At 33.3% G+C, this 16,365-nt stretch overlaps 1 protein-coding gene across 1 annotated transcript in view; it reads right to left on the bottom strand.

Annotated features, from left to right (window-relative positions):
* Positions 1-2,520: 2,520 nt before the first annotated feature.
* The window catches only part of ALX1 (ALX homeobox 1), a 30,133-nt gene continuing 16,288 nt past the window's right edge, over positions 2,521-16,365 (bottom strand). Inside the window, exon 4 of the mRNA XM_051961076.1 lies at positions 2,521-3,158. Within this exon, the coding sequence (XP_051817036.1) occupies positions 2,838-3,158 (321 nt within the window). The 3' untranslated portion in view covers positions 2,521-2,837. The remainder of the gene's footprint in view (positions 3,159-16,365) is intronic.

The following is a 16,365-nucleotide window of genomic DNA, read 5'->3' as shown; positions in this document are numbered from 1 at the left end:
GGTTGCATCATAATCTGGTTCTCTCCTAAAAACTTACCCATGACATGTCTTTGTTATAAGACTACAAGTGGACTGAGAGGTGGGCGAAAGTGATTATGTATAAAAAAACACAGGAAAAGTTAGGAGAAAGGGTGAAAGAAGAAAATATATATAAATGGCTCATGTACTCTTTTAATAAGAGCTGATGTAAAGAAAAGAGCCTTTTTTTCTTCAAAAGTAAAAGGATCAGCAATTCGACAGAGGTCAGGCAAGATGAAAAGCTAGGAATGACTATGTTTCTGTAATTTATAAACACAATTCCTTGAGTTTACCCAGTGTTATAAGGGTTAAATAATACATCAACTTATGAACAGTAAAGATCAGGACTCCAATAAGTTTTAGGGTTTGTTTGTTTGTTTGTTTTTATTTTCTTATGGAATTTTGTGGGGAAAAATGCACTCGCTTTAAGAAAAAATGAAAAAAAAAATCCATATTTTCAAGTAACCCATAGATGTGTTCTCTAATAACATTTCACTTTATTTTTTGAGGAAAGCTGGAATCCTTGCCTACATTGACCATTAACTTATGTTTCATCACACAATCCAAAAATGAATCAAAATGATCAGAAAGGGAATATGTAAATCACCTTTTTTAAAGTGAAGAAAATATTGCTGAAGAAACTTAGGAATCAGATCATAAGCGAAGCAAATGGTGAACTGGACTGAAATATTTCCTTTACCAATATTGTAAGAATAATAAACATATGCAAGGAAGGTACATTATCTAGCCTTTTTTGGCTACTACTAGTTTAACTAAAACTTTTTTGTTGTTGTTGTTACCATATGAAATTTGCTGTGTGGATGTTTATTAGCCTGGGGCTAGAGTTTGAGGGAACTCGAGAATTAAGAGGGAATCATAAATACAGGAAAAGTATTTTAGGGTATTTAAATTTTTCTGGCAAGTTTTAAGTTGGAGATTTGAGGCAACTAAAAACAGACAGTTTTCATTTGAGAAAAACTCAGCCTTTTGGGAAAAAATCCCAAAAGTATCATCTTCTCAGTTCAGCTCAATTTCTAGAGTAACATGTTCTCACTTTTTTTCTAATCCTGTACCCAGGGGGAAAAAGACTTTTTTTTTTTTTGAATCCCAAAACTTTCTAAACATATCCTTTAAAAAAAAAATTAGACATGAGAAAAGATTTTTTTTTACTCGATTCTCAGGGCAAAAGTTAAGAAGTTCATTTTAGGGTAACACAGAGAAGAAAACATGAACACCCAGAGCAATAAAGACAAAAGTTTATTATGAAGTCAGGGCATGTTGGTTTAAGATGTTCCCCCATCTCGATCATCTGTTTAATTTAAAATTTTATTACAAAAAGTCATGTCTGTTTATTATAAATATTTTCCTAGTGAATAGGGGGTACTTATAGGACTAAAATATCATTTCTCTGGAATTTAATCTTTCTCATTTTATTCTCTCATATTCTATCAGAAGGAAAAGGGCTCCCTTCCCTTTCCTCCCTCCCCCACTCCACCCTCATATTCCTCAAAGCTAGTCAAACTAGCAAGAAGATTCAAGAGACACACGGAAAGCTGTATCCTGTGCTAATCACAGCCATGCAAGTCCTCTTCAATTCAATTAATTTACTTTGCCTTTATGAACTTGGGAGACTGACTGTTACTTTCAAGGAGGCTGACATTTCACTCATCTGAAGGAGCTTGGAATGTGACAGGGGAAAGGGAGGAGAAGTAAATCAAAGGAGTTAGCAATTTTCCAGATGCAAAGTTATTTTTCTTCCTTTTTTTCCCCCAACAGGAATTTGAGTAAGTCTTTTTAGACAGTTTCATTCCTTATGTGAAAGAATGGTGGCTCAAGGGGCAAAGGTAGGAGAGATCCAAGAGGAAACACAGATACATGTACACATATATGTGCACATTTGTACATAAATATACATATTCATATGTATACACATATACTCCATTAAGTAGGCAAAGGGCATTGATGATAAAATACTTAAATAAAAAATGTTTACTTTCTGCTTTGTGCTATTTATTTGGTTGAAATCCCTAATCAGATAAGCGTTTGTTTTGTTTTGTTTTTTCTTTCATTTGAAGTAATCCGGTAACCAGTAAGTCCACAAAATGATGACATTAAACAAAAATTATCCTTGAAATTATATGTGAATTCAGTACTAGTATATTTCAATTATGACCTTTGACCACATAGGTTCATATAGCTGACCCCAAATCTCATGCAAATGTTGCTCATTTTTGAGTAGTAATTCTTCACACAGTAGAAAGGTCCTAAAACAGAGAGATCTAAAAAGCTCTTTGAAAATCTGAATATCAAAGTGTCAGCAAAAAGGAGTTATACCCACCGGGATGGAGAGACATACATTCAATTCCCCAAACACCTTACATCAGTATTTACTTGCTACACTGAAATTTTCCCCAGTGGATTTCCTCCTCCTCTATCGGGTATTAATTTATAGGGAATTCCTTAGTATGAAGCGGTCACATAAATCAATCTCTAGCAAAGGTATTTGTTTAATGCATTTATTCTTTTAGCAGGTTTTATGATCATATTTCATCGACTGGTACAATAGAAAAGGCTTTACCACTAAACAGAGTTGGTTGAGATCCGTGCATGGTAAACCAATTTAGTCCCTCTACAAATTTGTTCTTAGATTTTATTGTTAAATAATATTAGTATTCATTGTAAGCTGTTCTCCCCATGTAGCCTGACCTTTCACAATCTCCCCCCACACAGCAGCTTACTGTTGCATCCTTTAAATATGAAAAGAAGAATGTTTTTTTTTTCATTTTGCTATGAAAAGAAAAATAAAGGGGTACTGTATATTACATGGCCCATGAAATATTGGCAGTGTGCTCTTTGGCCTTCATTCGAAGGACAGCAATGCTGGAAGACCTCCTTTCAAATTCTGGCTTTGTTTCGAATGCATGTCCATTGGTGGCCCCAGAGAGAAGAGAGTCAGTGAAAAAATTGTTGAGGGGCACGTGGCCAAACTGGTTCTGGTGGTTTGAAAACCCCGTGTAACCGGAATCTGTCCGAGGCGAATGAGAATATGGTGTCATGCAGGAAGAAGTATCCCGTGGCAACATACAGGAGGTAACCACAGAGCCACCGGTTGCATTTCCTGCCCACATATTGTTTTGAATCTAGAATATAAAAAAAAGAAGTATATAAATACATTTTATGAAATTTTGCACTTAATAGCTTTTCTATAATTGGCTTAGCTTTGTTCCTGTTCCATTGCTAGCCATTTTCTTCTAAGCATATTGGGCAATGACTGAAAATTTTCAGCATATAAACAGTTGATTCAAAATAATTTTATTTCAATAGAACTCAATTGGCTGTGAATTTGACCCTGGGAAATACAAAACTCAACTGATTCAGCCTCAAGAAACTAAGATGAATCATAGATTTAGAACAGAGAGGAACCTATGAGGTCATTTTACAGAAATGGAAACTGAGTTTTATAATTTAGTGACTTCACTAAGGTCCCACAATGAGAACCAGAATTCACAGTCTCTAAATTTAAACTGGTGTTCTTTCCAATATATCTTTTATATTAGTATTTTTAAAGAAAAATAGAAGATAAAGAAAATATTCTTTTTATATTGTTATGGGGAGGCAGTTCAACCTGTGATTTCACTAGTGTGGAGAATTCCTGGTATCAATGATCCATTCATATCCTTTGAGGTCAAAGGGGATTTTAAAATATGACTTTCTAGACAAAATATGAGTGAGCAATTTTCTTAGTCTCCTAAGCCAGCTTCTCTGTGGGGCATACTCTGTTAGAAAATATTCCTCGCAAGAGACTGGTGTGCTCTCTAAAGGTCTTAGCTATCACAGGCACTTGGCTGAATAAATCTTAGCCTTTTTTCATTATCTTGGGTACTCTATCACCTTCAAGACAGAGCTCCTAGAACCCTTACAAAGTGTACATTTTCCAGACATTTGTTTTATGATTTATTGAATATGCTGTCAAGTGTAACTGAAGTTAGAAGGATCAGAAATAAGAAATATTTAAAATAGTACAAATCTGAAATAGTAAAGCAAAAAAGAGAAAATGATGGAAGCAGCCTGAAAAGCATATAAAAAATATTAATAAAGTTCATATACAAATCTGTAAGAAGGGTGAGTTGATATGGAACTCTCTATCCCAGATTTTTATATCTCAAATTGTTATTAAAATGGAAAAGTTAAGAACTTTATACTGTATTAATGAATTAGTACAAAAATATTACAAATTTCCTAAGGATTGGAAGAGGCCAGTTTTTGTTTGTGTAACCTCAGCACCTAATGAAGGACCTGATATAGAGTGGGAACTTGATGTACTGGATAAAAGATTGTTGCATTTCATTTAATTAAACACAATTGCCTTCTCTCTACCCCCTGAAAATGTTCAAATTTGAAGGCAAATGAATAAATGTAGACTGTGGTTGGAATGGAAAATTTAAAGTGAAAACATAAGGAAAAGGTTCATGGGTGTGAGGGTAAATGCGTAACAACTGTCTCTTTGGGAAGGAAAATGCATTCGGGACATACTTCTGAGCTTAATTTTTAGTATTAGTATTAATTAGTATTAATATTTTCTCCATCATTTTCTTAAATCTCAACAATCAACAAAACAAGGAATCAAGCTTTGATTTCAGTGATATGCAAAAGACTCACAGCCACCTTCAGAACACCCTCAAATAAACTTTTTTTTGTTTGGGTTTTTATTTGTTTGTTTGGTTTGGGAGTCAATTGGAATTAAATGGCTTATGTAGGGTCACACAGCTAGTCTGAGGATGGATTTCAATTCAGGTTCTCCTGGCTCCAGACTGGTACCATATATACTATGTCATTTTATAGCCCCCAGATAAGATTGTAAATGAAGGAAAGATATGAGACATGGAATATGTTTACCAGCAAGTATAGAAAAAAGCTTGCTTAGGAAAACAAGGCAAGGTAACTGGACAACTTGCTGCCGTGATAGATGCACATTCAGATTTAAACTAGAAAATAATTAAGTGCCGAGTAAGTGCTCGAACTCTACTTGATATTTTTGCTCAGTCATTTTCAGTCACGTCCCCAATTGGAATTTTCTCAGCAGAAATTTCTAGAGGGTTTGCTATTTCCTTCTCAGTAAGTGGGGTTACGTGACATATCCAGGGTCACACAGCTACTGTCAAAAGTCAAATTTGAACTCAGGACTATGAGACTTCCTGACTCCAGACCCAGAGTTCTATCCACTGTGGTGTCACTTAGCTGCCCCAGTTCTGAGAGTAGCTTATACAAACAAAAACAAAACAGTCCCAGCCCTCAAGAAGCTTACATTCTAAATACCTTGCTATTGATTGGTATCTATGTATACATATACATACATATATGTATATTTTTAGAATATTACATGTTTTTGATTGCTTAATGTGTGTGTGTGTATATATATATATATATATATATATATATATATATATAATATATATATATATATATATATATATACATGTCTTACTTTCTCATATTAGATTTGTCAGAGAATTCATCCACCCCAACAACCTCATGTCAGGATCATGGTCTCTATATTAATTAGCATTAATTATCTATAAGTCAACTACAAAAAAATATGCTTAATGATGCTTCTAGCAGAATATAAATTCCTTGGGGAAAAGTAGTGATTTATTGTTGCCTTGTGCACCCCTGCCTAGCACAAAGCCAGGCATGAAGTGATGCTTAATAAATGTTTATTATTGATCGATAAATTAAAAGTTTCTGTGTCTCTTTACAACTTAGGAAAGACAAAGCAAAGCATTCTGTCATAATTAACTCCATAGATCTGTTAGCAAAAGAAAATGAATTTTGTCGGTGTGTGTGTGTGTGTGTGTGTGTGTGTGTGTGCGCGCGCATGTGTAGCAAGAGTTTCTATTTATTGGCAAGCTGCTCTTTCAATGGTTGTTGTAATGGATTAGATCAGTCAGAGAGTGTTATTTTTAGAATATTACATGTTTTTGATTGCTTAATTACTGAAGACTATGCTTTAAATTCAATAAAGCTGTCCCCTTCCAAGCTGAGATTTTTACACTCAGCTTAATCTTTGCGGCATCTTGGGAAATGTTATTTTAATTTAGGCTCACTCTATGATATGCATTCTCTTCTAAAAAGGACATAATGATCAATGCCAGTAACCACTGACGGATGTGTCTCAGACTAACAAGAGGAACTGTTAATGCCATTACTTTGTCACACACACAATTCCTCTGACCAGATCTGAGTGATTTTTCTTCTGGCTTGCAATCAACCATTGCTATATGCCTAAGACTAGCCAAGGTCACTTGGTTTCTGACAACACATTTCACAAATTGAAAATGAACTTGTTTTCTTGGTTTTTCCAGTAGAACTAAAGTTTTCAAGTTGTTGTTATAGTATCATAGATTTGCAAATGAAAGGAACTTTAGAGGTCAGAGTTTAACCACTTTATTTCACTGATGAACAAAATGTGGTAATCCTAACCCTAACCCTAACCCTAATTGGGCAGCGTTTGAAGAAGGGATGAGAATTTGAAGGAGGGGTACATTGGAGCACTCATAAGCAAGAATCAATAGTTAAATTTTTGGTGTGATCATTTACATCTCAGAAATCAGCAACTGCTACAAATTAGGCTTGATTTGTTGTTTACTGATTGCCTAGCTTTAAGAAAGTATTAATGATGTCAATGTAGCCTGGTAGTTAAACATTTACCATTGCACCCTTATATATATACCATATAAAGAGTGCCGGAATTCTGCAGAAGTGCAGAAGTAGGGCAGAGGTTCACTGCCAGCCTCTGACAAAATCTGAAGTACAAGAGAGAACCCTCATTGAAGTGTAATTGGAAAATGTTTAACAAAATAAATAAAAATACAGTATAACATAGTGTTAATTTGTGGTTTTCTAAGTGAATATGTGTTTGACTTCCCTGCAAGGAGATGCTCAGAGAATGAAGTCATCACTAGCCTGGATGTCTTATAACTATAGATTCATCATAATAATAGCTTGCATCTATGTAGTTCTTTAGTTTATATCCATTATCTCATTAAACATTACAATACCCCTGGTTTGAAACCAGAGCCTTTTTTTTTTTTTCAAATTCTACATTCTTTAAATTTCACTATATTCTCCTTTCTGTTTCAGTAGAGTATCTCAGTTGTTAAAGAATTCAATGTTCACTTCTTATTACTAGAAATAACTAGTGGAAAAGTGTATTTAACAAATTGCTTTCACACACACACACACACACACACACACATACACACTTTCTCAATATCACTTTATATTGTTTAAAGGCCTTTCATATTCACTAGTTCATTTGAGCCCCCTCTCCTTAATCCAGTCCCTGTTTATTCCCAACAATGACCCAAACTGCAACCAATACAATTGAGGTTGTAAGAATTTCAGTGACTTGTCTGGAGTCATATAATTAATTAGCTACCATCAGGAGATAGATTAAAATTTGGATCTTTCTGACTCCAAAACCAGCACATGTATTTGTTCAAAGATGTTGAGTTTGGAAGGGACCTAAGATTCATTTTAGGGATTCTTTTTTGTGGTATGCGATGATCTGGCAGTTTAGTGTGCCCACTTCTCAGAATAATGTTTTCAAATACATGAGATGACAAAGGAAATCAATTATGTTGAAATACAGCTTTTGAAATATAATTTAAAAACACATGTACCAGTTCATGGACTCTAGCTCAAGAACTCTCTACTCTAATCCAACTTCCCCATTTCATGGATCAAAGATGCTCTAAGAGGCTGACTTGCTGAGGATCACTCAGTTAATCTATGGCAGAATCAAGTTTAAACACATTTCATTTGACTCTCAATTCATGATTTTTCTTACAATGCTATGCTGCTTTTCTTCATGGCAGCAATGAGATCTTATACAGAAAACAATGCACGGAAATATCCGAACTGGACAGAAATGGAAATGGCTCTGGTAAGCCTAAAAGATGAATAAAGTTAAGGAATAAGGATAAGAAAAAAAACTTAAGGTAAAAAATTTTAAATTATAAGCATAGAACCAAACAAAAAAAAAAGATGGCTTTTAGTTAATTTAGATCTTTGAGATTCTCTGAAACACTGAATATACACATGGATAAGTAGTAACATGAAGTTAGTGAAAACAATATACAGATCTCCTCTATCCAAAGGGAAATAGACAATACTCTACCTATGAACTAGAAACCCACTATAATGTATTCGTTTCCATGACAAAAACCAACATGATCATAACGACAAAAACAAACATGATCATGACAACAAAAACATTTTCTCTGAAAACATGTAACAATTCAGGTTTATCAACTCTACTGTTGAGGCTCCAATCAATAGCAATATTTTTAGAAAAAAACTGATTCATACAAATATTAGAATATACACATTTTACTTTGGCCTTTTAAGAAGACCAAACATCTTAAGTTTCTCCTAGTAAATATTTTTGAAGTTTTTATATTTTTTCACAGATAAGAAGGTGTAAATGGGGAGGGTATCCCTAAAAATAAATATATTTTTCTCTTAAACTATGGGTTTTGTAAAATGTTTTTAATCACATTACAGAAATTTATTTATTTTTTAAAACTTAAAAAAAAAACTTGGCACAAATGCCCTACTCATTCCTGGAAAATATGTAAATAAAAAGCCATGGCCCCAAAGAAGTTTGAGCCTACCCTGTCTGCAGGCTTCCCTTAAGTTTGTTCCAGTATCTGAATTATACTATGTTGCATTTATAAAGAGAAATATGAATAGTTATAAGAGTATAATATTTATACTAATTCCTCTTACTTGGGCCATTTTAAGACAGATAACCATCTGGGAATAAAACGAGCTAGGTCTGCATCAAGACTTTAAGCACTTACTATGTAGGGGACTGGTAAAATTCCAACTGTTCAAAGCTTGAGTTTTCTCATCTGTAAATCAAAGGGCAGATTCCCCCCTTTTTTAGGCAAAGGATGGGAAGTTAGGGTTCACATGTTCTTATATTCATAAGAATATTCTAATATTTTGAGTGAATTAATATGAAAATATTCTAAACTCCCTTCTACTACAATAACGTCTTCTACAACATCCTTAACAAATCCTTCTCCAACACTTCTAATGAAAGGGGATTTACTGCTTCTTGAATTAGAATGTGTCATTGTTGGATAGCTTTGTTAAAAAGTTCTTATAAAAAAATCTCTTGGTCTAACGTTATTCTATTGGTCCTAGTTCTTTCTTCAACTAGAAGACACATGATAGCACAGGAATAGAAACATAGTCTTTGGTTTCATTGGTTGGCTGAGAGTGCTCTACTCCCTCTATCATTGGAGGTGAGCACTTTTCTTAAAAATCTTAGATAGCTAGAACACTGAGAGTTTATATGATTTGACCTGAATCAGTCAGTAGATATCAAAGACAGAATCTGAATCCATGTCTTTCTGATTCAGAGACCATTTTTCTATTCACTATATGCTATTTCATCCCATTCATATGACAATCTTCTGTCCTTCTTCCCACCTTCCCTTCCTTCTTATTTCTCTCCCTCCCTCCCTCCTTCCTCCTCCTTTTCTCATAATCCTCCACATTTCGTCAAAGGAGATATTTTCCATATCTCCTCACAGGAAATGGTATCTAAATTCTTCACTGTTTTCATCACTCTCTTCTGAATGCCCTCTCCCTTTAGTGATATCTCCAGAATTTGACATATTTTCTCCAGATGATAAAAATTCTATATAAAAATTTCTATAAAATGAAGACAATAACACCTGTAGAATTCACCTCATAGGATTTTTTGTGAGTCCCAAATAAGAAGCATAAAATCATAGTAATTTATCATCTCTCTTGATTGAAGATAATTCCTCAAACTTCAAAAAAAGAAATGATTATATCTGTGAGAATATTTCTACAAACACGGATGACAACCCCTCTACGCCTTAGCAGACAACCTTGATGAGTTGGTGTGATTAAAGCAATTGATTCCCTGTTGGTCATTGGACTACTCTGAATTTTGCTGGACTAGCATGTAGAGAAACAACAGTTTGTCACCAGGTTTATCCATCATATTTTTGAATATCACATTGGCATTATTATTAGGTAGCCACGTGTTACAGTGATGGAACAGAAGACTGAGAGTCAGAAACACTTCAATTCAAATCCTGCCTCAGGTACTTATTAACTTTGTGTTCCCTGAGCAAGTCATTTTAGCTTTTCTGTACCTCATTTTTCTAATCTGTAAGATGGGAATAATAGCACTTAACTCATATGGTTGTTAAAAGGATCAAGTGAATTAAATATAAATATGCACATCAATTTAAAACATTTTGCAAAGCTAAAAGCACTACATAAATGCTAGCAACTAGTAACATTATTGCTACAGTTGCCTTATCTACAAAAAAATGAGATGTTTGGGCAAAATGGAGTTAGCAAAAAGTTTCCTTCTAAAGCTCTAAAAATCCTTATACATTTTAAACATTATTAACCTCTTTAACTACATACATAATACACGCAGAGAGAGGGATTGGGATATTTTATCATCTTTAATTCATGGTCTACCAATCTCCCCAGTTCTTTTTTACATCATATTCACACATACAGCTTTCATTGACCGATTTAAAAGTAATTAATTTTCTTATTCTTTTTTTTCCTTTTATGTGTTTTTAATTTTTAAATTTTTCTTCACTTTTTAAGACAGAATACTTATTATATACAAGATGTCCCAAAAGTTTTAATGCAGTAGTAGGCTTTAATAGTTTAATAACAAAACCTTTTCTAGATTAAAACTGCACTAAGACTTTTGGGACAGCCTGTATAAATAAATGAAGAAATGAGTGATCTCATTTTATTTCATATTTAAAGGAATTTCTTAGAGAGAAGGTGTTAAATCCTGAAATTTTGCTTATTCTGAATAGGAGAGAGAGATAAAGGATAGGCTAGAAGCTGAGAACATCTAGGTTCAAGACAGCCTCTACCTGCTACTGGCTGTGTGACTTTGACTTGAGTTGTTTGACTGGATTGTTTTTTTGTATTGGGCTTAACTTGCTTAAGGTTGCATAACTTCTCAGTGCTTTAGACTTCTCTTTAATACTCAGATTTGCAGAGGGGTTGCCAGTCTGCCGGGAGGGTAGAGGATAGAGGGAGTTCCCATACCAGGAAGTACCCTATAGGAAAAAAAAACCTAGTCTGTAAATAGTGTCTTTCTCATTAGTTAGAGTACTGTTCTTTACTCTTGAATGATTTTATTGCATCCCTCCCTTAAGGAAATGTCTCAGATTGGAAGAATTTTCAGGTCCTCCTAAACACCTAAAAATCTTATAGTGCCCCAGGGTACCATAGCCAGGAGCAACAATTATATCAAATACTGGTCACATCCTCCTTTCAAATGTATATAGAAAAGAACAGCATGTCATTATATTTCCTACTTTATTGTGTTTAAAAGGAGTTGGGAACCTCAAAACATTCCACATCTTAATGTCTTTGCAACTTTTTTTTTTTTTTTTTTTTTTTTTAGTTTTAGGGACTAATATGTTCAAAGCATTGTTTGGAGAATTTAGCCAACTGACTCCCATTAACATGAATGGAAGTTCAACAAGATTACCATATACTACCTTTGAACATTTGCTTCTTAATGTTTTTTTTTCCCTAGCCAAATAAAAAAAAAAAAGTTAGCATTTAATTACTGCATGGCTTTGGAACTCGGGGCTAGAATTATGCTCACCCGCCCTCCCCCTTTGAGATTCTTTTAAAAGTGAAAATCAAGAGTATATACATCTTTTCATGTTTAACAGAGAAAAACAGTAACTATAAAAAAAAAGGGGGGGGGAGGTTTAAGATCAAAACTACACTCAAGGTCTTTGCTAGGCAAACATCCTTATCATTAATATTTATCACTAGAATAAGGAAGCATTAGAAAATATAAATCCTGTTACCATAGACATGATAGTTATATTATTTTTAAGGAAAAGAAAGTAATGACAATTGCAATGTTTAATTCATCTGATTTTCCTGTGCTCAGTTATTTTACTATTAGGACTTTTTAGGAGGACAAGATTCAAATTTAATTTCCCCCAAAATTTCTCAACTTTTTGCAGAGTGTCCCAAAAGTCGTAGTGCAGTATAAAGCTACACTGAGACTTTTGGAACTCCTTGTATAGTACTTCAGAGTTGGTAAAAATACTTTATCCTCATAATCCTCACAGTTCTGTGAACAGACACTAATATGAGGAAGCTAAGGCTTAGGGCAATAAAGTGACTTGTCCAATATCACAAGACTAATAAATAGCTAAGGAGAAATTTTATTTGAGTAAAAGTCTGTTAAATTTATACTGCAAAAGTAAAAATTGAACCTACTTATCTATTCCTCTGATAGACAGTATAGCAGAACTAACTAGCAACAGTTTTTTATAATTTTGATTATTCTAGACCTGGGGAACAACCAGGTGGCAAAGTGGATAGAGCCCTTCTATCCCTCACTCCCACACCTCCATACCCCACCCCTGCTGGAATTAGGAAGACCTGAATTCAAATCAAACCTCAAATACTTGACACTTTCCAACTGTGTGACCCTGGATAAGTCACTTAATCCTGAAAGACTTGCAAATACAAACATACATGTATATGTACGTAGATATATAAATAAACATATACATGTATGTGTATATATGTGCATGTGTGTATATATGTATATATAAAACCTTTATTATCTAAGTTGTTAGGTAGCCAACACCGAGTTATTCAAGATTAGCCATAATGTTTTGAAAATGTTTTGAAAAGATAGTTTGTTGGAACTCCAACAAGTAGTCAAATGATCTGACTTCAGTTTAATTTTACTTGCCTCACCTTACTAAAACAATTAGATCTGCCCCAAGTTGGAACGGGTTACCTTCCATGTAATGAAAATTTACACATTAGAGGCCTTCAAATGGACTGGATGACTGTGTGTGCAAGGAGTTCCCAAGATGATGACTATTTCAACCAATGTAGATTTTTTAAAAATCTGTAACTTGTAGTTTTAAAAAGTTAACTAGGAACACTGAGAGGGTTAAGCAATTTGCCCAGGATCACCTTCCCAGTATTGATAACTAATTTATAGTTTTAGAGAATTAAGTGGGGGCATCAAGGAATTAAGGCGACTGGGTGGATCAGTAGATACAATGCTAGGCTTGGAGTCAGGAAGACTCATCTTCCTAAATTCAAATATGATCTCAGACACGTTCTAGCTATCTAACCCTGGACAAGTCACTTAACTCTGTTTGCCTCAGTTTCTTCATCTGTAAAACGAGCTGGAGAAGAAAATGGCAAACCACTCCAGTATCTTTCCATGAAAATTCCAAACGGAGTCACAGTCAGACACAGCTGAAGGGATTGAACAACAATAACAATAAACTAAGAAATAAATATTTTTTTCTGATTTTCCTTTTTCCCCACTGGCTTCTAATCCTATTGGACCTTAAATCCAAATCAGAATTTGACTGCAGGTCTTTACAATTTCATGAGAGAGACTTCGCATTTCTATGCCTCACTGACTGTTGTTATGATCAACAAAACAAAAAAAAAAATAGCTATTTTCTACTCTGTGAATCTAGAAGAAAGAAAATATAGCAAAAGAAGACTATTCTAGTTGAAAAGTCTAGCAAGTTCGAATTATGTTATGATACACATTTCTGCATATTTATTAACACAACTTAAACCGACTCAGAAGAAACCAGTCCATGAAACCAAATTCGAATAAAAGAGGCTTGTGAAACACCTGGAAATGCATCAGTAAACATGTGCCCTTTAATTGCAAAACAAGTTCCAAACCTGATTTTTTACTATATTTATATTTCCAAAGTGGTCAGTTTGTTTGCTTATTTATTTATTAATTTTTTGAAAAGAAAAGTCTTCTGTACAGGAGTTACAGATTAAGAAAAAAACACCCCCCTAGGACTATGGTGTCCTTCACACAAGCATGAAAGATTCAAATAAATGTGTGTGTGTGATTATCTTCTGCCCTACAAATAAGAAAGAATATGAGATACTCAAGATGGTTTCATATATTTTACATTAAAGCATAAAACTAAAATAAATGAAAATTAAAAGTTTTTATTTGTCTTCCTGCTTTAATATCATACTTTTACCTTACTTTCTTGCAGTCATTGTTAACCTAGCCACCCTGTAAAAATTAATTGGCACATTATCACCCCATAATATACATTACCACAAAAGTTTTTATTGTTTCTCTGGAAAAAAAATTTATATAGCATCCCTCAAAAACAGCTGAAATTTTCTAATAGCCTGTTGCATTAATTTTACCTACATATCCATTTCCTGAAAAGTTAAGGTGGTGATATGCTTAATTCTTATTAAGATGAAAAAGAAGATTCACATAAATTTTATTTTTTAGAGTTGCATTCATTTTTTTTGGGAGAGACGGGGCAGATGTCAGTAAATGGTGAGCCCAGAAAGAGCAAATGAAGATTCTCAAATGTCTGCTTTAATTCCAGTGACATCCTGAGTCATATATAGACACACTATTAGTTTTAATTAGTTAACAAATCCAATTAATTCTATTTTAAATATAGTCTTCATATATAAGGCAAGGCACTGTTTTATCCACATATACTAATTAGTATTGATTTCTTTTCACTGAAGGCTGTCTAAAATTCGATTACATTGTATGACACCTTCAAAGTTGTTTTTCAAATGTTCCATGATTAAAAATATTCACAATTTATCATTAAATTAGATGGGGTCTAAAGTCTACCTCAAATTAGAAACTAAAATCGAAAAGTTTACTAAATTATTGTATAGCTTATTTAATTTTCTGATGTGAAACCATTTTGAAATGGCTATAAAAATGAGTCTACTATTACAGCTATTATTAATAACAGGCATGTGTATAGTGCTCTAAGGTTGCCAAAGAACTTTACACATTATCTTATTTGAGTTTCCCAACATCTTGGTTACTCTGTCATTCTGCTACTTAATAAATTCCAGTTGCTCCCTATTCCCTCTAGAATAAGATGTCAAATCCTCCCTTTTTGAAGTCTTTCATAATTTTGCCCCAACCTATTTTTTTCCATGATCATCACACATCCTCCTTATGCACTCTACAATCTAGCTAAACTGGTCTTTTCTCTGTTCCTCACAAATGACTCCTATTTCCCAACTCCATTATCTTGTGCCTGGAATATACCCCTTCCTCTGAAAACATCATCAATTCTTTCAAAGCACTCCTCAAGTATTCACCCCTATTCACCCCAGCTTCTAAAAATTCCCCTCTCAAACTACCTTGAATTTATTTTGTATCTATAGATATTATTTTACATACTTTACATATGGGGAAAAACAGGGTTTGGAAAGATAAGTAACTTGCCCAGAATCTCATAGTGAAAGGAACCCAGGTTCTCCTGAATCTAACTCCCATGCTCCATTAAAACATGCTGCCACTAAATGGGCTTTCCACTACCATGAATGGGATGGAAGAGAGGTAAGGAGGAGAGAAAGGAAGATATTTGATATGCTTTCAGCATTGATTTTAAACTATTTGAAATTCAAAATATCTCAAATATGAAGTAGAAATAAAATTAGCTTCAGTGAAATTTAAAACATATATATATATATATATATATATATACTATAATGAGTCCTGGAATTGAACAATTTGGTATAAATTGAATTTATTTTTAAATCATTCCTACCAAACTTTCAAGTTTCTTTTGAAAGAAAAAATTGTCTTCACTATAAAATGGGAAAATATATATTTAAAATCCAAAAATCAAGTGTTGACTCTATAGCAGAAATATATATGTCTGAATAGTTTCATTTAAATATAAAACTTTCACAAAAAAGTGAATTCTGCAATTGCCTTAATAGTTTTTTTTATATTTCTGTTTTATTTTCCTAATTTCACAATTTTGACTCCTTCATCTTTGATTATTTCACCTTTAGTAATTGTAATAGTCAAATATATTACATCATTGAAATTATGCATTTTATTATTTCAAATAGATGACAAAACACCTTTATTAAGGAAGATAAAAATAACAATATGCAAAATTTGTCTTAGACAATTTTTTCAAGCAACAACTTCCATATTAAATATTTCCTAATAATATTCTACATAATTTTTGTGCTTAACATTTAATCATGTCATCATATTTCTTATTAATAGCTTGACATAAAATAGCTAACATTTACATAGTGCTGTTTATAAATTATTCTGTGCATAGATGCCTTTCATTTGATATTTTAAATAGAAATAAGAAAACTTTTTTTTGATTTATCTGTACCTAAATACCATTAGTACTACAATTCCCCAACAGTTTTAATAAAATTCTCATTAAAATTTTAAATATGCTATACCTCTGCCTAGGCATTTTTTTA

The sequence above is a fragment of the Antechinus flavipes genome, chromosome 5 (assembly GCF_016432865.1).
Source record: "Antechinus flavipes isolate AdamAnt ecotype Samford, QLD, Australia chromosome 5, AdamAnt_v2, whole genome shotgun sequence".
NCBI classification, from domain to species: Eukaryota; Metazoa; Chordata; class Mammalia; order Dasyuromorphia; family Dasyuridae; genus Antechinus; species Antechinus flavipes.
This window is presented reverse-complemented; position numbering and strand designations above follow the sequence as displayed.